We start from the raw sequence: 21,906 nt of genomic DNA, 5'->3' as shown, positions 1-21,906 counted from the left end.
AGATGGATGGAGCTAAATACAGGAGAATACTGGAAGAAACCCTTTAAAAAGCTGCCAAAAACGTCACCTTCTAGCAGGAGATTGACCCTAAACATACATCCACAGCCACAGTGAAATGGTTAAGATGAGATTATAGTTTCATGTTTGAATGGCTCAATCAAAGTACAGACCTAAATCCAGCAGAGAATCTTTGGCAAAACTTAAATATTGACGCTCCTCATCTAGTCCAACTGAGCTTGAAAGAAAAGTTGTAGTGAACAATGGTTCTTGAAAATAAAAGCACATGAAATTTAAAATCCCCACAGGAGAGCACACTGAAGGGGGATGGATATGTTTGTGATGCTCTGTACAACCACAAACGGAACACATGATATTTTCATATCATTTTTTTAAAGCAGTGTATCTTGGTTCTCCCGCCTCTCTCCTCCCCCCTCTATCTGCCGGATGGGGGTGCGTGCCCTGCAGCCGGCACCTTTCCATTCCTCCGCTGGCCTGCGCCACGTTGCATTTGCAGGGGATCAAGTGTGAGCCTCCAGAAAGCACAGAGAAAAAAAAGATAAGAAAATTGGTCCTAATGAAAACCAGAAGCACCGACTCTCTCTCTCTTTTTCTCTCTCTCTCTTTTTCTCCCCCTCCCCCCAGTCCCTCTCTTTACCATGAACTTGGAGAGAAGAGAGAGAAGGAGAATTAAAGTTAATTCAGAACAGCTCTCTGCAGCAGCAGATGACAGGGCTTTGAAGTGTAAGCGTGCGTGTGTGTGTTTTTCACTCTCTTCATTCTTTCTCTTCTGAGTTTTTTTTTTCTCTTTTTTATGAACGAAGAGGGAAACCTTCAACCTCTGCAGTTTAACCTTTTATTTGCCGGTTTGATGCAAACGACTGCATCTACTTGACAGTTTATATTTCCTTCAGACAACATTTCAAAGGGTGAGGGAGTCTGAATGTATCTGATAAAAATTACATGAGAATATAGCTTCAGTGATGTCATAGTTTTTATCTCCACCTTGACTGCTTTCATAACAACCTAAATCCTACAGAACTGATTTTAGTTGTTTTTTTCCTGTCTCATCTAATTAGTAGTAAACATTATCTTTAAATCTCTAAGCACAAAAAAACAAGCCATAGACAACTATTGTTCACCTGTTGCTAGGTAAACCAAACAACCCCAAACAATAGATGACGCTGCATAACTGACAAGTGACTCTAATCGCAGTAAAGTCGAATTGGACCCGAGCCGACAGCTCTGAATGTTCTAACCGCTTTTCTCAGGATGTCCCGTTGCTTAAGGCTCAGTCGTAAACTCTCCCCTCCCCTTCATTAACAAACCGTCTTTTTTTCATCTCTGCATACATAGCCTCTGATTCACGCCCAATTAATGCTCCTCAGAAACCGCTGGCTTCCTTCTTTGCCAGTCGTCTAATTGATTACCCCGGCTTTTTATTTCTCTAAATGTCAGGATATTATTCTAGAGTTGGGGGAGTCGGGGGTTGGGGGATGACACGAGTAGTATTTCTCTTCAGAACCAGACCTGTTTCTGTCTGAGCTCAAGGCTGAACGAGGAGGAGGTGTAGAAGCCAATGGTGGTTTAGGTGTCCTTGGTAGCCAAGGTTTCCCTCAACTGCGTCTGTGGCTGACTGCCTTTATTAAGTGTGGGGTCCTTCATGGCTCAGATCCTAATAGACCAAGGCTGTGGATTTAAATGGGCTGATTATTTTGCACATCTACAGGACTTACATCAGTTTTGTCTGTGTTCTCTTTCCAGATTGCCCATCTCATTGAAATTCATTGATCATCCCTCTCTAAAATATTGCTACATGCTTGAAGGTGTACAGTGACCCGCGCTGCACATATTCCTGCTGGCTGTGACTCCCAAAAACCTTGTAATGCTACCTCCCACCTCTCCTTCAGACAGCTGTGCGCGCGTTAGTTTTGTGTTGTGGTGGAGGATCGAGGGGGCGCATAGAGCTCAGGGTTGTAATTTGGTGGTGAGCAAGAGATGGAAAAACCTGTGGTCTACGGAGTTCAGGGCGAGCTGCCTGCCCACAGCCAGCTAACCAGCACCATGTTCCTGAGGTCAGCAATGTGCTGGGGACCTACAACAGAACCCTGTGGTACTCCATCAGTCACAGACCTCATCAAAATACTACTTGGCCAAATATCCCAGAAACCTAAAAACAAAAAAATAAAACGTCAACAATCCCACAGGGAACTGGGGAGAGACACTTGTTTTGCCATCTGGAAAGCCTAGCTGTTTATGAGCCAACTAATACCTGCTAAATGCTAAAGCCACATGTTCCCAAAGGCAGGAAGTGATATAGGCTGGCAGGATGTGGGCCTTGCATAGTCTTTTCTAATAATTTCTGGATATCCAGTAAACAGGAGCTGGAAAACCAGTGAAAAAATTCTCCCGTTGAGCTCTGCCCCATCCCACTCTGACACTTTTCAACTTTGAGATTGTTTTTTCTCCAATTGGTGAGAAAATATTAGACCCATTCTACCTACTCTAGATATTGGATATTGTAGAGAAGACTCTGAGGAAATGCTGGTATGTTCTCATTTCCTCAGACTTGTCATTTTGTCTCCTTGATTTGCCAGCCACTCACTTTAAATTTGGCATGTTCCAATGTCCTACTGCGTGAAAGCAGCAAGGATGGAGTTATTTATTTGCCAATTGAATAGTCACTTTGCATGTACTCCTGCTGAGCTCCTCCCTTTGTGCCAGTTCTCAATCAGTCATCTGAGTACCAAAACTGAGCAAATCATAGTTTGTTTAATAATCTTTCCAGAGATTAGAAGAGGGTGTGGACATTGTGAAAGGTTGAAGTTATCCAATTTATTCAATTCAAGATAATCTTTTCAATTTTTACGGTACTGTCACCACAACTTGGCGCATCATTCCACTTGGACGCAGATTTAAAACAAAATCTGTCTAAAAACACTCAAAAATGGAGATTAGACTAACCTTCTTTTGCAAAACTTTTCTGCGCACATAATGCATCCCCTTTTCTTCCATACTGGATCATCATATAAACCTCCCTGGATTTTCCAGCCACAATTTGCAATGAATCATTGCACATTTGCCCCACTGTTGATCTCACTTACATCTGAACACGGGAAACCCATGCTAACCAGTTGTTTAGTGAATTAAATTTATATACAAACAGCCGTCAATCACCCCACCCATGCAGTGTTAGATGCATCATACATAATTAGCACGCATGTAATTACATCTGTCCTCCTGTTGCTGCTTTTGACTTGACTGTGGGGTTTATTCCTGCCACCAAATTTCCAGAATATCCACTTCAAATAGGACGTGTGGTAATTATTCCTGTCACATTACTGTGCGTCCAAACATACTCGACGAATGTTTGGTCTGCGGAACTTGTAAATAAAAGAAAATGCGTGTCTATCAAGAGGAGCAAAGGTTTCTGAGTTTTACCAGAAATGTTTTCTCAGTGATGTTCACTGTGAACTTCACCACAGTTAATACTGAGCTTTCATGGATCCCTGAATTTGTTTTCATATAAAACTAAATTTCCATGAGAAGTGAAGCAGAGCATTGCAAATTTAGAACTTGCCATTTACTCCAAACCATCAGATTTTCTTTACAAAACTGTGTTGTTTGGTTTTGTCTCTGCAGAACGGTGGTGATGCCCATCGCCAATGAGTTCGCTCCAGATGTGGTTCTGGTGTCCTCTGGCTTCGATGCTGTCGACGGACATGCCCCACCGCTCGGAGGATACAAACTGACAGCCAAATGTAACTATTGATCACAATAATGACTGATTATTTTACTAAACTCTATTCTTTGTCAACTTAAATCTTAAAACTGTTCTTTGACTACCTTTTTGCAAGGGAACACTCTCTATCTGTAGCTGAATTTCTTTGGTACTCCAACAGATGTTGTCGTGCCAAGAAAAAGCTTTTATGTGTTGACGTGGACATCCTAAGTAAGAGCAGGGTTCCTGCCTGTCAAAGGGAATAGGACGGGGTGGTTTACAGAGGATTGCAGAAAGAGGAGATGAGGTCGAATTTGGGTAGAATAAAGTGTGTTTGAATAGGTTTATTCATCTGCCCTCCTACTTCTGAGCTAAACATCAAAGGCTTTGACCACGACTAAATGCAAAGCCGTGTTTATTAAAATTAAGCCTGGCTCGTATTAGGGCTCGTTCTTGGCCTCCAGTAATTCCACAAGGCTCTCTTTTTTCCGCTCTTCTTCCACCGTCTCATTCAGTCCTTCCTTCATCCATTTTTTTTGTCTTTTTGCTTTTATCAGAATCCCAAAAGGAAGTTGGAAGCTCAGCAGCGATTCATTTTTTCCCTTCCCTTTCTTTGCTGTGATTTCCTTTGTCTTCAGGCTTCAGCTACCTGACCAGGCAGCTGATGGGCCTGGCCGGCGGTCGCTTGGTGCTTGCCCTGGAAGGGGGTCATGACCTGATGGCCATATGTGATGCCTCTGAAGCCTGCATTTCTGCTCTGCTCGGCAATGAGGTAAGTCTTGCTCACCTGCTTTTGGTGAGGGAATCGTAACTGCTGACATTTTCTCCCAGATTATTGTGAAATGATCAGACATTAAGCTTGTTTCAAGGTGTCTCGTAGAATTATTCATAGCACTGTTTTCATGTCACAACCAACAATTTTAATGTGTTGACGTTGCAGACTAACACAAACTGGTGTATAAGTATAAAGTGGAAGCAATAGTTAGATTTCTTTTTTTTTAAATAATCTAAAAAGTGTGGCATCCATTTCCATTCAGTCTTCCAGAGACAGCTAGTCTCTGAATATTTTGCACATTCTTTGTGAAATAGCTTAAGCTAATTCAAATCCGATGGAGACAGTTTAGGTACGTTTAATTTTAAGTTTTGACTCAGATTATCAATTGAATTTTAATCTGGACCTTGACCAGACTGTTCTAAGGCAAGAACACATTTTGATCTAAACCATTCTGTTGGAGTTCTGGCTTTTGTGTCCTGATGGAAGATGAACCTTGACCCCAGTCTATTGCAATCTGACCGGTATTTTTCCAGAATTGCCCTTTATTTAGTGCAATCTTCACATCACAGAAACATCCCAAAGCATGGCGCTGCCTTCGTCATAGTGTTTCACCATGAAGGTTGTTCAGGCTGCCATATACAATGTGCAGTTTTGGTTTCATCTGACCAGAGCTCCTTCTTATAATTTTGCTCTGTTCATAGGAAAGCTTAATTTATACTAAAGACACTTTACACATATCCTAGATCCTAATGTAATAAGTAGGGGACTTACAAAGGCTTATATGTAAAGACAAATTGGAGAGCTAGGTATCATTTTCCTTCCATAGTCATAGAATATGTTGTGTTGGTCCATCACATAAAATACCAAATGACGCATAGTTATTAAAGTTTGTGAAATAAAAAAATAAAGTGCTTTAGGGGTTATAAATACCTCTGCAAGGCACTTGTCACAAACAGTGAAAGACCACATTGTTTTAAATAAATTAAATGCATGAAACAGAACACACATTTTTTTTAAAAATGAAGCTTTATGCCTAAAACCACATGAAAAAGGATCAATATTAGGTTCTTCTGTTGTATAGATATTAAAACAAAAACTGAGAAGAGACAGAAAAATCTTCCCATTACTGCATCGACCTCTTTCAGTTAACCACATCTCTTCCTGGTGTCATCTTTGTCTGTCTTCACCACCTCTGAAGCAGGACAACAACATACGCACGCTGCACACAAACACGTCAGAGGGCGAGGATTTCCAGGCAGAAGGAGTAATTGAGGGAGTGTGTGGGCTGATCTGTGGCACTCAAAAAACACTGGTGCTTTGTGACACAGAGCAGAACAGTTTCTCTTCTAAGCTCATTTATTTGGAGCTGCATTTAATATATGTAGCCTGCTATTTATCTTCAAAATGTAGCTTTAAGAAGGAATTTTAATCTACAGAAGTGTATGTTGACAATTTACAGTAATTTCTAATGCTTTACTGAAATGTATTTGCACTGGCAGTATATACAGAGGCAATAATCAGAATAACCTCAAATATATGTGCAGAAAATGGCCGCTCTGATGCTATGCTGTTGGACTAGCTATGTATATATGCTGTCAGTTTTGAGGGAACCCTCTCCTAAAGCTGTTTATTTTTGGGTTTGTGTAGATTATGATTTATAAAAAAACATAAGCATCTAAAATTCTTCTAACCCTCATATGACCCAATATCAGTGCTTATGATGACCATGTCACATCACATCATAAAGCCCAGATATGTTTTTGTGTGTTTTCCAGCCTTCATTTTACACCAAACTTTGTTTATACTGATGAAAAAATTCAATTGCACAAGACCTATTAAAATATTTTCAGCTTGATATCAAATTCAATCACATTTAAAGTAATATCTGTGCATCTTAGGACAACTTGTTTCCTCTCTGCAGATTATTTGAGCTGTGTTTTTTGGCATTGATGAGAAAAAAATAAAGTAGCCCCATGCTGATCTTGGAGTTCAAGCAAAACAAACTGAACAATAAGGGATCAAGATTTGTAAATCGTAAAAACTGGAACATTTAGATCGTCAAGTTACACTGCAGTTACTTTGCTTGAATTGTTTTATTATATGAAAATACTCCTTTGTGTGAAACCTGTTAAAGAATACAGAACTTAATGGATCTGTACACATCACTCACTCAGGATTTTATTGAGTGAATGATTCAGATCTTCTTAAACCTCTACAAGAATGTAGCTCCTCACCTAAACGTGTCCGTATCTAAATAGTACAGCATTTTAGTGCTCCATTCTAAAAGTTTAACACAACAAAATGTTATTAGGCTGGAATTGGAAAACCCTTCTTTTCACCTACCATAACAAATGTAAACATGCAAGCCTTTGCAGAACCCAGGAGACTTCATCAGATGAGATCAAGACTGCTTTTACACTAGAACGGTTTGCTTGGTTCACTTGAAATGGACCAGAGTTTCACTTATTTGGCCAGGTGTGAAAGCTCAAAACGTTGGTGCAGACCTAACAAGTGAACTCTGGTCTGCTTGAAGACATGTCTTAGTTCACTTATATGTAAACCCTCCCTTAAAGAGGGAGTGCAGGACTGTCGAGCAGAGAAACCAGAGAAAGTGAACCAAAGGGAGGAAATAACTTATGATATGTGATATAAAAATTTCTTCAGCATATCATGATATCTTTTCTGAAAACATATGGCCATATCAACAGAGGAAAACTGGACACCTGACACAAAAATCAGCATCCTTCCATGGCCGCCTCAGGAGCATTAGCAAGGACCCAGGACACTGGATTATCTCTAGCAGTGATATCCATAGTCAGTAGTCAAGAATCTATACCCTGCATGTCTTAGATCTTTCCTTAAATATATGGTTGTTCATTATCAAGCCCCTGTCTGTCTAAGTGACATGTTCAGGAGATATTTCAGTCATTGAACCAGTTGTGCAGAAGCAGCTGCATCTGAAACCTTTAGGAAACCAGCCCTGAGGACTGGAGTTGGACACACTGATTTAGTCAACTCCACTTTCTGTATGCTTATAAAAAGTTATAGGAGAAGATTTAGTGTTGCCCTGCAGACAAAAGGGGAGTTTGCATAGTATTAATAAAACATTCAAAGCAGGACTGCAACTGTCCTGGAACTTTTGCATTCATCCCTGCTCCAATACACCCAAGTCAAATAAATGGTTAATGACCAGACCTTTGCAAAATGTGTTGACATGCCAAGAAGGTAATCCAGCCTTTTGATTCAGGTGTGTTGTAGGAATATATTGAACGTGAACTCCTTGTTTAAAGATTTCTTTTCACAAATGATCAATTGTCTCAAAAGTTTTCCAAGATTTCTTTGCACATCTTCACCACTGGTTACCACAGTACCTAGAGACTTATTGTAACATGGCTTCAGCTCACAACAACACTATGACATCTGGAAAGGTTTCAGAAACTCAAGAACATCTCCAAGGGGCGGTTTCTATTTGCTGTCATAGTTCTCTTCCCTGAACATCCAGTTTGAGAGACCGGTTTCTTGTTTCTTACCATACCGCCCTACAGCCAGATAATGAAATGTGCCAGAGGCTTTGCTTCTAATGTTTCAGCAGTCGGCGGGGCACCTCTACCTGCAGGAGTTTGAAGGAGGTCTCTGGGTGGTGGCCATATTGAGCTGAGAATTTGAGAATGGGCAGGAGGCAACAGGGGGCGTCCAGTCCCCCTTCCCTGCAGGGCAGCGCTCTCGCCCACATCTGAAAACGCTTACCCTCACACCTCTTCCAGCAGGGTCAGTCTGGGTCCAGGGATCAGACAGTTAAAGGAAACCGAGCAATCATTTGAAGTTGAGAAGGAGGAAACTGTCGTAATTCAGCAGCTCTGTAAACTGTTGTACCTGTGGAAGAATGAAATGGATTGAAATCAGAATGAATCCAATGTAGGTTATTATTACTCAAAATGTGCATGTGTTGAGATTAATTTCTAGATTAATTTAATTAAAATAGGTTGTGATTCAATCTTCTCCAGAGAACTTGTCTGGAGAATGTTAAAGGAATTCTTTGATAAGTAAATAGCACAGCATTTTAGTGCTCCATTCTAAAGTTTTCCTGACTTGTCCAGCTGGGAACAATGATGTCAGCTGATTGAACAAAAGCAGATCTTTTTGTTGTTTTTATCTTTGATTGCTAAGGGCGACAGTAAAAAAAAAAAACCTACTTAAAATCAGATTGAAACACCAGGAAGAAAGCATTTTTATGCTCTCCTGTAAGGTCCCCGTAATGACTCTGGAATGTTGCTGGGAAATGTCGGTGTAGAACCAAGTGAGAAGACAAGAATAAAAACTCACTCTTTTTATTTTAGTTTTGATTCACCATCTAAAGTTGTGTTTTAGCCTCATATAGCAACTCCAAAGCTAAATTTAAACAAAAACTGTGAGTGACTACAGCCTGCCTGGGCATCCAATGGACAACAGTTTTTTTTTTTAAGCATGTCCAGTAAGTGAGTTTTTCCTCCAGAATAAACTTTAGTTCTTGGCTAAATGTGGGTCTGTGTGTGGTAAAGCTGAGTGGGTCCAGGCATTAAACCACAGCTGGATTAACTGGTCAGCTGTGCTTTTGTTTATGCTGCATCAAACCGTCTGAGGCTCTGTATTGTCTGGGAAGCTCCTCGATCCGCAACATGCCATAATAAAAATCTCTGATCCAAACATGTGGGCTGAATGTCCTATTCTTCGTTTTACAAGAAGACAGGTGTGGTGCCATATTACTTAATGGGATTTTTGCAGTTTTAATTTAAATAGATGTGATAGGAGATACAAAAATCATAATCTATATTATATATGTTGTTATTATGATATACATTATAAATATATTTATTATATTTATTATATTTAGCCTTCTTGTTATCTGCTAATAGCAGACGGTTAATAGCTTCACTCCCTTTCAATCTGAATGAACCACCCATATCTCTGGACATTGTTAAAATGTCATGTTAAATAGTATATTTTGTGTCTTTTTAAAATGTATTTTTAAACATCTAACTGATAGTTAGCTTTACTTTGCTTTTGTGGCAAATTTAGCAGGAGACGTGTCCTCAGACATGTTCGTTTTTCCCTTTCTGTGTTGTCTTATAGTGTCTTATAGCTTGTTTGTGAGCAGTACAGCAATGCTTTGATAACAAGACCATCTACGTTGTTTAAAACCACTTATTCGAACTTGATAAAATGAAACAAAAAACCAAATGTCCAATACAGGCCTTTTTTTCCTCTTCTCTAATGTTTAATCACCAATACTTTTTTTCTTTAAATAGCTCATGAATGATGCATTTGCAACTACGCCAGTGAACTCTGACCTCTGTACTAATTGATGATTGCTCCAGTACAGATGTCGGCCAACTCCAAACCATGGTTGTTAGCAATTATTTGATAAACAACTAGCTAATATGCTAATTGCTGCCAGCCGTCCGTGAGGTCATTAAGCGTGTTTGCTCTTCAGTTACAGTAAAATTGCTCAGCTTCACTTGTCGCCCTGTAAGCCTGACTGTTCCTCCCCCCCAAAAGAAAAACAAAATCCAAGAAGAAACTTATCTGAAAAGGTTGCCCGCTTTGCACAATGCATGTGATTACCTTGTTCAGTTAGCATAACATAATCAGACAATTTTAGCGGCTGCTAGCATGTACACACGGACAAAGCGGTAAACAATGAATGCCTTGTGCACTTTTTTATTTTGCTGAACAAGTAGAATTCCTCATCTTTCCACTGTTTTGCTTTGAGCCTCCCTTAGGAATGTTTTTACCGGGCCACATTCCTCTCACTCAGCTCATGGCTTGTCTTGGTTTTGTTGGCCGGGACGTAGATATCCTCAGAGATCGGTTAAATCCAACATGTCTGTCTGACTTTTTAAGACCGCGACACATTCAGTGTGCAGGTAAAAGCAGCAAAATGTGTTCCTGCTACGGATGACGTCAGGAACAAATGTAGGCTTGTTTACAATATTCCTTCATGTGTCCTTTGCTCATTCATGTGCGTCTTTACCCTACCTGCTGAGTTTGGGCCCCTGGGGTACCATGACGAGAGTCATTAAAGTTTACAAGCCGAGCCTAGCTGTCAATCAAACTGACAAGTTGCCCCCGTCCAGCTCTGCTCTGAGCTGAACTCCAGCAAGCCCCGGAGAACCCCTGACCTCGCTTTGACAGGGAGCCGAGGAAAGCTGGAGCAGCATGGGCTGAACCTTTGGAGAAGTGCACTTTGACTGAAAGATTGATGATCTGAGTCTCCCAATGTGGAAACATTAGGATGCTAATGATGAATCAGTCCTGCTTTTTCTCACTTAGCCACAATCACAGGAACATTGTGCCACTTTCATACAGCGTCCATTTCATTTGTGTCAGTTTCAAATTCATGGGTCTTTCCACCGTTCTGTGAACAGCTTTAGAATTTATTTATTTTTTGTAAGGCACCAAATATAATTTAAACATCTGAGAACAACCCATTCTGCCACATATTATGTTTGTAGAGGCAGTTTGCGTTCCCAGGTGCTTGATTTTCTACACCTGTGATCTGTGTGACTGGAGTCCATGAATTCAATGATTTTGATAGTGGAGTTTATTAGTATAGCACATTTCAGCAGCAAGGCAGTTCAAAGTGCTTTGCACCATAAAAACATAATGCAGTAACCAAATATGAAACAACCAATAAACATTGCTGTCGTGATTTTTTTAGGCAGACCTGTGAAGACACTATTGCAGAAATCAATGCAACTAAAAATAAGTGCATGGATGAGTTTCTCTGGATCTCGCTGAGACATTGGTCTTTTTTTTTTTGTTGTTGTTACCGCTCCAGGGGGTCTTTTTTATGGGCTCTAGTGTCCCTTATATGAAAGTAGGCTGACAGGAAGGGGGAAGACATGCGGCAAATGTCGCTAGGTCCGGGAGTCAAACCCGCGCCGGACGCGTCAAGGACTCGAGGCCTCTAAATATGGGTTGCACTATCCCCTACGCCACCAATGCACGTCCACATTAGTCTTTTAATTCTGGAAATGTTCTTCAGGTGACAGAAGGCCGACTTTGTAATTATCTTCATGTGACTCTGAAGGTTCAGGTCGGAGTTCATCACCACACCCAGATTACAGACCTGATCACTAGTTTCTAGCTGGAATAGCTGAAGCTGTGTGCTGACTCAGTTATTATCTTTGGACCAAAAGTTTCCATCTTCAGGTCCAAATATAACAACTTCAGTTTTGTTTCTGTTCAGCTGGAGAAAGTTATGGAAAGTTGTGGCACCAATGCATTTTTTCAGTGCTTGGATGGGTTCTGTGTCACCTGGTGACAATGTAATGTAGAGCTGTGTATTATCTGCAGACGTTACCTGTTGACACAATAAGTTCCTGTTCTTATGTAAGATCTGAACTAATTTAGTACTGGACCAGAGAGTCTGACTCAGCTCTTCGGATGCTTCAAGAGGCGCCCTGATTCTTATGGCAATAAAAAGTATGTTCAAGTTGCAGCATTAATGGGACCCTGTTATTTGAAAAAGTGTTAGTCATGTAACAAGTTACTTAAAAGAGCTGTGCATGAGCTGAATGCGTGCATACTCCTCAAGCTGATGCTGAGTGCATGATGTAGCCTGTCGTGCCACAGCAGGATTAAAGTATCCATCTCTCCCCAAAGTGCCTTGTTCCCTCGGCTCAGCGGACCCCTCCCGTATTCTATTTGCTTTAATTAAAATAAAACTCTTAGTCTTGGCCTCGGCAGACCAACCATCCCCTTTTTCTCTCTGGCATCCTGCTCTCCAAATGTCAAGCCAAACCTTTTTTTCTTCCCTTCTTTCTAACTCTGCATGTCTCCGTTTCCATGTTTCCATGTTGGCGTGCTATTCCTCTGGGGTTATGACAAAGCAGAACAGGGATGTGTGCCGTCTGAGGAGGAATGTGGAGCTGAATGAGGCTGTGTACCGAAACGGGATGTGAAAGTGTCGAACGAATCGTCGGCCAAAGGGGAAATTAAATCATTCCGGGTTAGGAAGGCACCTGAGGGAATAGCTCTGTTTGCTCTGAATTGTGGCTTGGAAGGGGTTTTTTTCGTTTCTTTTTTATAGATTTAGCCGTTCTCGCCGAGGTGTATGTATGAACTGGCCATTTCCAAGTATATGCATCTGCGTATACCCATGTGCTTCCTTCGAGTGGGACTCGGAACAAAGCACACAGTGTAGTTTATGTCAAAGAGTAGCAAAGCTGTCGAGGAGTGGGAAGAGGCGTGCATCTGCAGACAGGATTTTTTTTTTTTTATTGTGTCAGCAGCTTGAGATTGTTCCCAACCTCTTGGATTGACTTAACAGTGGGTTGTGGTCAGCATTTCAGAAATGATCCTGTAAACCGCGTTGGGACTGCATCGGGTCAAATGGGGTTTTGGAGAAAACTTTCTGAACACCTGTGGAACTCATTCACAGAGTATTTATCAAGCTGCAGCTATTATACCAACAAATAAAATGCTTGGATGTTGAGTTAGATTCGCTGTAGATGTAGGCTGCCATCTGTTCCAGAATACATGAATTAAATTGCAGTAAAAGCACATTAAATAGTGTCATAGTTGTCTGGTGGAGCTGGTAAAGAAATGAAAACATTAAGCCAGAAATGTTTTTAATCTAATTTTCTGTCTGTTTCAGTTGGACCCCATTCCTTACGAGGTGCTGCAGCAGAAACCAAATGCTAATGCTGTGCGCTCTATGGAGAAAGTCATCGAGGTTCAGAGTGAGTAGATCACTCACATCGCAGCCAACTGTACACATTTCTCATTTTATATCTTTTTTTTTTTAAATTAGGCTTTTCTAAATTGTAATACCTCCAGATATCACCTATGAAATCACTGCTGTTGAAAGTTATTGAGTCAGTTGTTTTACAGATCACAAGGGAGAAAGCAAAGAAGTGATATTATTACCACTTCCAGGTTGTAGTGAACAATAAAAAACAATTGAAGGTACCAAAATTGTCATTGTTGGTGGGTTTTTTTATGCACCTCTTATTTATAAAAGCTGATCCCTTTTTAAAAAGATTTGACATTTAAAGCTTGTTTAGCCCTGTAAGTCATTCATTTTGTGCTCCACCTGGGTCATCTGTGACAGTTTTAGCAATAAAACTGTCACACTGTCATATACACATAAAAAAAATAATGTTTATATTATTTTTTATAAAAATGCATGCCAGAGAAATCATGTATATTGAGTTATGCAAGTTTCATTCATTTATTACAGACCAAAACATCAATCAATGATTACATAACATATTTTCTCCAAATTGTTTTATAAATGCTATTATTAACTTCAGTCCTCACCATAAGTAACAAATATTCTTGTATTTATTTCATTTATTTATGCTTGCCATTTTAAATGCCAGTTTTAGCAAAGACGATCTGATTCTTTCTGTATTTTTGTGAAAAATCATAACAATGGTCATTCAACGGATGCCATATTTGAGGTTTGGTAGATTTAAAAGGTGTAAAAAAAATATTCACTTAATGTAAAACAATGAAATATACGATTCTGTTCACAAAAAATGCCAAAGGGAGGAAAATATTTTACAGGTTTTTCAAATCTGTAGACACTGCACTTCACATCCAAAACCTTTTAATTTATTAAACTCATGCTCATGTTCTGCAGATCTCTTCTAGATGGACAGCTTTTGCATCCCATTTTTATTTATGTTTGTTGCAGGTAAATATTGGCGCTCTCTCCAGCGTTCTGCCTCCACCCTCGGTTGGTCGTTGAATGAAGCGCTGCAGCGTGACGTGGAGGAAGCTGAAACCGTTTCAGCCATGGCTTCGTTGTCAGTCGCTAACAAGCACATCGGAAAAAGGTCTGTGGTGTGACCTCTGTACGGTTCTCTGAGATCCCAATGCTTGTGTTTGTAAAGAAATCGTTGCAATTGCATGTCACTAAAACACAGTTCAGTATTATGCATTTGCTTCCTGCAAATACATACAACTTACGTATTTCTGTTAGATAATGTTTATAACTCTGGATAATGAGATTTAATTATTTTAAAATTAGCTTAAGGTCATATGTTCTCTGGTTAACATGGCCAGTGAAATAAATACATGAAATAACGACCTCAAAAATAAAACCAAGTTTCATCTTGACATAAGAACATATTAAAGATTATCTTGAGAAAATAAGCATTAGATCTCATTATGTCAAGATTTGTAGATTATTAAACTGTTGTTGCAACAAGACTAGTTTAGTCTTATTAAGATTATAAGACTAGTTTTGAGATATTTTTCTCAACATAATGGGGTATTAAAAATGATTTACCTTGTTAACAGCAATATTCTCAATACAAAAGAAGTTTGTGATATTGGCATGTAACAAAAAGCTATTATGCTAAAATTAGCTAGAAATGTTATAATAATGAAACTATGGTAGCAATAACAAAAGATTTCATCTCAAAATAAAGTGATAATTAGGCAGCAAAAGATACTGAAGGTCTTTATATCTTAAAATTAAGAAAATAATAATATTGTAAAACTACAAAACATGCCTGAAATATGATCTTAATATGAAAGATTATAAGTTCACAAAATGTTACAACGCTGTGTGTGACATTTCTCTCCTTATGGTGTTCTCTCTCTAAGGGCTGAAGAGGAGCCGATGGAAGAGGAAGCTCCCATGTAAAAGAAATAAACATGGTTAGCCTTTGACCACTAAGACCAGTGTTCAGCGCTGAATCGGTCCTCATCCTGGATTCCTAGTAGATTCCTTTGTTTCACCGTCGTTGGAAATGATCAGACCTTTTTCTCTCTGGTATGAAACCAGGAACTGACAAAAGTGGCTCTTGCAGAGGAACCAGACAGCAGAAGATGAGCTTACACCAGTTAGTTGCACACAGAGCGGTAGCATTAACCGTGTTGGACACAAGAGCCAGTTATTTTACAGTGACAGCCTCCAGTGCTTTTTAAAAACACTAAACTTGTACATTTTGACTGCCAGTCTGAACTGTACCAGACCTACAGCAGTCGTCTACTTCTCATGTTTTATTTGTTTGTTTGTTTTTTTGTGATTTATCAAAACCACCTTAGCTGTTGTTAATGTGACTCTGCACTAAAGGATGGACTCCTGCTTTTTCAAGGTATCAGCGTGTTGAATATTCTGCATTTTTCCTAGGTAAAGTTACAGAAGATTCAAGGATTCAGAGAGTAACAGATGTTTGTGCCTTTTTTTGTTTTGTTTTGTTTTTTAATTAGTGGATTTTCTGTTGAGCTCCTCTTAAAGAGCTTTGCCTTAAAAATGGATTTTGGATCAAGAAATCTTCTCAGAAGTTTCTGTCCTGGCAAGACAAGAGGTGCCTGCATGTTTCCGGCACATAGACTCGAGGACGTTGGCATGTTGACCTTTATTACTCTACCAGCCTACTGTCTTTCCCTCCATCTCTGCTTTTTTCTCTCCCTTTGTTACATCTTTGAAGGTATTTCTCACCCAGAAGTAAGAGATGAGTGTAAGAAGACTTAAAAGGAGAGACTGTAATGTCTTTCTTTTTTTTTTTACCATAAAAGCTAAAATCTTCTTTATTAGACAATACTGAAGCCAAAATTATCTAGCTTCTGCTGTTTACCACACACAGACTGGCAGTGACAGTTTCTACGGTAGAATTTGTGTCACTTTTTAAAGATTATCGAGGAGTGTAATTGCTCTCGTCTGGGCCAATTTGTTTTTACCATCCCACCTGGGATTTTCCAGAGGGGTGATCTGGAGCTGCCGTTCCTCTCGCAGCTGGTTTAACATCTTTAGGTCCTTGTTAGAAGCACATCTGCTCTCCAAATGTCAGGTGCTGTTTAGCAGGTTGGTGAACATCTCAGTCTGTCCAAATACACTGAAACACAAGTTTTTCATCATCAATATGAAGCAGCTCACACCAGTTATGATTGTTCATTATTAAGCCTGTTGAAATATTAATTGGTTTAGATATTGTTTCCTCCCACTATTTTTTATGCCTCTAAAAAGCAATGTCATGATGTTACAAACAGATAAACTGGGATCCATGCCTTTAGTTGCTTCAAAGTTTTCTCAAATAGTAAGAAGCTGTAGAATGAACACCACTTTAAGGCCAAAATGTTTTCTTGTTTAAAAGTGATGGGGAAAAAAGTATTCCTTCATTTATTCTGCTGGCTGCAATCTGCAGATATACAATAAAATAGACGGCTACAGCAGAAACGTTTGAAATCCAGGATTATGTTTAGTTTTAGGATCATAAATATGGAAATATTTTTAAATGATTATACTTCACACCTTCTAATTTCGAACACCATGCTTGGTGCAACTTTTCTGTATCAGTTTTTAATCATCCATCTTTTTTTTTTTCTCCTATCTTTTGGAAAAACTCCCTTCTGACATTTTTTTGTTTTTCTATTTCTCTGAACTGTGGTTGATCTGCTCAGGATTCCTGCCACCAACATCAACAAGCTCATTGGTTTTGTTGCTCTTCTGTGACCTTTGATGACTTTTTGTGTTCATTATTCACAGTTTTTCTCTGTTACTTTGTAAAGCTGACATACTTCACAACAGGTGAGGGTTCAAACTCGGTTTTGTAGTGGATGTTGTAGGAGAACATTTCTGGGTTTATGGATTTTTTGGGGGGGTGGGTGGGGTGGGAATGTTGGGATACAAATGTTTCTACTTTGTAAAATGATGGATAATTGTGTATTTACTGTCTGTTTATAGTAGATTTATATATAAAAGAAAGTATATTATATATCTATACATACTGAACACTTTGATCTTGTTTAAAAAAACAACACTGATGGTTTCTATCGGTCGTATGTGCAGCCGACCCCTTTTAACGTTGTTACTGAAGCACCTTGGCTGTCCTTGGTCACTGTTAACGTTTCTAGCAGCGTTTTCTGTCTGTTTTACTCGTCTTTCACAAGTGATGATTTATCGCTTTTATTTATCTGATGGGTACCACAAACACTGTTACAGTATGCCTCACATATTCATGCACATATCTGTGTCATTCCATGTTTCTGATGCTGTATGTTTGTCTGTACTTGTAGGATTTCAATTTACCATTCTGAAATTATCAGTTAGAAATTAGTTGTTTTTTTCTGCCCCATATTTTTCCACTTTCTTGTTTTTTTTAAGCGTTAGTTTTTTTTGATGGATATGAGCAGTCAGTCTTACCTGCAGAAGACAGTGCTCAGATTTTAACATTTGTAAAGTGAAGTCGATCTAAAAAGTGGAAACAAGCTCTTAAAGCGCCAGCACCTTAATGAGCCGTTTTAAAACATATTCCAACTTTAATATGATGTACAATCTGAAAATATAAGATAAAATAATATATGTTGGGGAGAAAATTACCTGTAGAAATGTGCTCACCTATAAATTAGATCAATCCAATTTATTCCTCCTCTTCATTTTTCTTATTTTAGTTTGTGCTTGTAAGTAAAATCCCTCTTCAGCTGTTGAGCTGACACCTGAACATTTTTGGTATGTAGAGTTGTTGATTCCTTCATCCGCCTTGATAAAAGTCCCAGTTTTATGTGAGGAATAGTAATTCCACATCATGATGCTGTCGCCACGTCTCATTGAAGATATGGTGTTAATTTGGTGATTGTATTTTTGTGCCAAGCACATTGCAGCTCAAGTTTGCCACTAGATTCAGAGGTTTTAAGCAGGTTTCAATGTTTTATTTATTTTTTTGCTCTGCTCCTGACTGATACCTTTGCAAAAAAAAAAAAAATAGGCCATTTTGATTGCAGAACATTTAAGCAACTCTCAGAAATATCTCACCAGGACATCTGAGCTTTATTTCAAATTCATCAGATTATTTATAATTGTTGGGAATCCTGAAATTAAATTAAGAGTTTTGGAAAGTATTAGATATGCACATTAATGTAACTGTTGTTTTCACCCTGATAGATTTGTTGGTTTGTCTACAGTGAAACTGATCAGGAAATATCCCAAATTAAAGGTAGAAAAATTTTGAAAATGATAGTTGCTTCCTTTTGTTGGGATACAAAAACCTAATTGACACTTTTTAGAGCCACTAGTTTTTTTGTTTTTTTTTTAATGGCACAAATCCACTTTCTTCTTGACTTAGCTGTAGACTCATCTGTATGGTTGGATTCTTTATATCACTTACCCAATGAGAGAGCCGTCTGCTGTAGGACAGACACTAACTGCTCATAAACTGTCCACAGAACCCCAATGATAAAACTCTGAACTGACCCTTTAAGGTTTCTAGTGTCATCCTGAAGACTGAAGGGTAAATTTGTCCTCCTGTGTGATTCACTGATTGTTTGTAATAAGTTTTCTTTTCTTACCAGAATACTTTTAAATCACTTTTGTTGATTTTGCAGGCATTAATTTCCTTTATTTGGATTTATAGCTCTCCGGTCTAAAAGACCAAAGCAGAATATTTTTTTTGTCTTAACTAGCAAAAACCAAAAAAATTAACTGTCAGATATAATTTTTTTTACAAACGTATTACCGTGGGATAATATTTGCTGATTAGCAACATTTCAGCACAACTTCTTTTTTTTTTTTGCATTTGGACTGAATGTATTTGATCTCCAGGGGCTTGAATCATGTCCGATTCTGGAAATTAAAAGCTACATGCTTAACAAGAGGAATGAAATTAATACATATTTTTATTTAACCTCTTAATAAAGTTAAATGACAGTTTAAATGTAAATAGCTTTTTATAAACTAGAAGCAGATCTGAGAGGACCTTTGCAGCAGGATGTTGGTTGACATCAGTTTTTATACGTCTCTTTACATTCCCATTTTTTAATCAAAACACACACTGTTTTGAGCTCTTCTGTAGCTCTGGGCCTGCTTATCGAGTGCATATCGAATGTATACAGAGGTGACCGAGGTCGGGCTGGGGTGAACGTGACCTCACGCTGGATCCGAGGACATCGCTGCACGCGTTGACTCACTGGAGGAGAATCTTCCCAGAACTCCTGCGGCTTTCCTGCTGCTTCATGTTTTGGTTTCTCTAACGCAGCCAAAACTAGCGCCGTCTGTCTTCACAGTTAGTCTTAAAAACAATGTCCAGTTACCGAAAAGAGAAGGAGAAAAAAAAACACGACATTCCTTTTTTATTAGAGTGACCATTTATTCAGAGGCTGACCTGCTTTTATTTTGACTCTAACAGCTCAGAGAACTGAGTTCATTCGGGTGGTCTCACCGAACTTCACTTCATTCTTCTTTTCTCTCTGCATGTTGTTTGTCTGCATGTCCGTCCGTCCGTCCGTCCCAGGTCACATACCAGCACTGAAGGACATTAGTACTTTCACTGTATCCAAACTGTCTGATCGCTTTTACTTCATGTTCAGGTGGACTTTGGGTGCTTTTTACCTGTAGCATATGGAGTCATCACACCTGGAGTTGTAGAGTCAGTATCTAACCTTAGATTTGATTGTATTTATGTAGAAGCTGTTCCAGTGGGGCGCTTTGTAAACCGCAGCAACAGAAGGAGGCTTTGTTATAAATCTGTGCAAGATGTGACATTCAGAGGACATTTTTATCCTTTTTAGTGCACTTTGGTGATGATTAGGATCTTTGTCACATCTGGACGTTTTTAAAGCTCCTTGTTACAGTCGTCCATTCCACTAAGAAACAAATCAAAAAGCCAGTTTTCTGTACATGACCACTGTGCTTCAAAAACAAGCTGTTCCAGGTTTACATATGTATAAAATGCATACTCTTTGTTTTTTTTATTATTATTATTGGTTATGTTTTTGACTTGTTCTGCCGTTGTTACAGAAATAGTACATTTTTCTGGAAAAACCTTTACTCTAAAAAATTGTCTTTGACATGTATAATATAAAAGTATTCTTTTTGGACAAAGAAAACAGACTGCATTGTGTGTCTTTTTCTTTAAGTGATATGTTTCAAATGTGAACATCCTGAGGAACATTCATCTCTTACACCCACATTTAAATTTTTCAGATGTCAAAGATAACCTTGGTAAATAGAAAATGCAGTTGCAAATTGTTTTCTTTAAAAGAAAAAAAATCCTTCCTCCCTTTCTCTCTGTCTATTTCCCAACTGATTAATATAAACACAGACCACTAGCACTTCAAAATTCAAGAAAAAAAACAAACATTTGAAGCCAACCTGGCCTTCTATAAAAAAACAAATTGCCCCCCAAACGTCCATTGGCAGCAACAACTGACAATCAGCATTTGTGAAAAATGTTGAGCGCACTATTGCATCTCTTAGAGGAATTGTGGCCCACTCTTGTTTGTATTTTTCTTTTCTTTTTTTGTACAGCTGTTAATACTGTCTTCAAGTCCATCCTTGACATTTGTTTTGTTGATCTATTTTGCATTCTTTTCAGTATTCATATTGGGATCAAATGGCTTCCTAAAGGCACAGGTTTGTTTTAAAAATAAAAATTTAAATCAATTCAAAGGAAGATATTTGAATTTCTGGATGAATAAGCTTCACTTTTCTGTTTCTTACTCTCTTTCAGGTTCTTCTCCCAACTATTATTCTCATGTGAATTCATAGTAAACGGATTTAATTTCTTCACCGCAAAAAGCTTAGATGATGTTGCAACTCTTAAAGCAAAGATTATTTTTGGTACACCAAAATTACTCTGGGGAAACATTTATAAAGGAAGGAAACTTAAAAGATTTTTTTCACCAAGCTGAAGGGAAGTGGTGCAACTCCAAACAACCTCCCGCCTACACAACTTATTGTGTTGTTTCCTTCAGTGGTTCTTGGTGTAGCGCCACCACATGGGAGGAGGGGGAACAGTTATTTTTAAAGAGTTTGGTTTGTTTGACTCAGCAGCTGAAAATGTAACAAATGTTGCAATTTTAGTCCCCAATCAAACTGAGTCTACTGGATTATCAGGTGTGAAAACACCTGAACTCTTTTGATCTGAAGCTTGATGAGAAGAAATGTAGTTTTTGAGTTTAACTAATTGTATAAAACTGCTTCCCCCTGTGAGACCTATAAACTGTTGTTTACATATAAAACAGAACATTTCTCCAGTAGGAAGAATTATTGGCAACACAGTAGCTGTGAATAGGATCAGCCCCACATTTGGAGAGGTCAGAGGTCAGAGCTGGTGTCCAAATAAACAGCAGTGAACCCCTGTTGGTGGCGGAGCTGACGCTGAGACAACAGCCGAAAAGCAAACAAAACCAATCCAGCCCTCCTTCCCCTCAAATAAACACATTCCTCTGCTTTCAGTCAAACGTTGAATTTAGTGCGTAACCGTGTAAATAAGGCCGCTGCTGACTTTTGGTTGCTTTGTCACAATCTCCGTAAATCACAAAGATTTGAGACACCAACACAGCGTTGAAGGCAAACGAGGAAGAGCACGTCTTGAGGTCTTCGGGTGAAGAAGGTTAAATGGAGACCTTAGGGATAATATTTACCATCCGGGAGAGACTGCAGAGCTCTGGGGACAGTAAAGCTAGGTATGTGCTCTTT

At 38.9% G+C, this 21,906-nt stretch overlaps 1 protein-coding gene across 5 annotated transcripts in view; it reads left to right on the top strand.

Annotated features, from left to right (window-relative positions):
* The window catches only part of hdac4 (histone deacetylase 4), a 125,668-nt gene extending 104,800 nt beyond the window's left edge, over positions 1-20,868 (top strand). For 4 of the 5 annotated variants that reach the window (XM_032566760.1, XM_032566761.1, XM_032566762.1 and 1 more), the window contains 5 exons: positions 3,640-3,758; positions 4,357-4,490; positions 13,132-13,216; positions 14,176-14,317; positions 15,093-20,868. In XM_032566760.1, coding sequence (XP_032422651.1) covers positions 3,640-3,758; positions 4,357-4,490; positions 13,132-13,216; positions 14,176-14,317; positions 15,093-15,132 — 520 coding nt within the window. In that variant the 3' untranslated portion in view covers positions 15,133-20,868. Of the gene's footprint in view, positions 1-3,639; positions 3,759-4,275; positions 4,491-13,131; positions 13,217-14,175; positions 14,318-15,092 lie in introns of those variants that run through there. The other variant, XM_032566764.1, reaches the window with a different exon arrangement.
* Positions 20,869-21,906: the final 1,038 nt, after the last annotated feature.

The sequence above is a fragment of the Xiphophorus hellerii genome, chromosome 7, assembly GCF_003331165.1.
Source record: "Xiphophorus hellerii strain 12219 chromosome 7, Xiphophorus_hellerii-4.1, whole genome shotgun sequence".
Lineage (NCBI taxonomy): Eukaryota > Metazoa > Chordata > Actinopteri > Cyprinodontiformes > Poeciliidae > Xiphophorus > Xiphophorus hellerii.
This window is presented reverse-complemented; position numbering and strand designations above follow the sequence as displayed.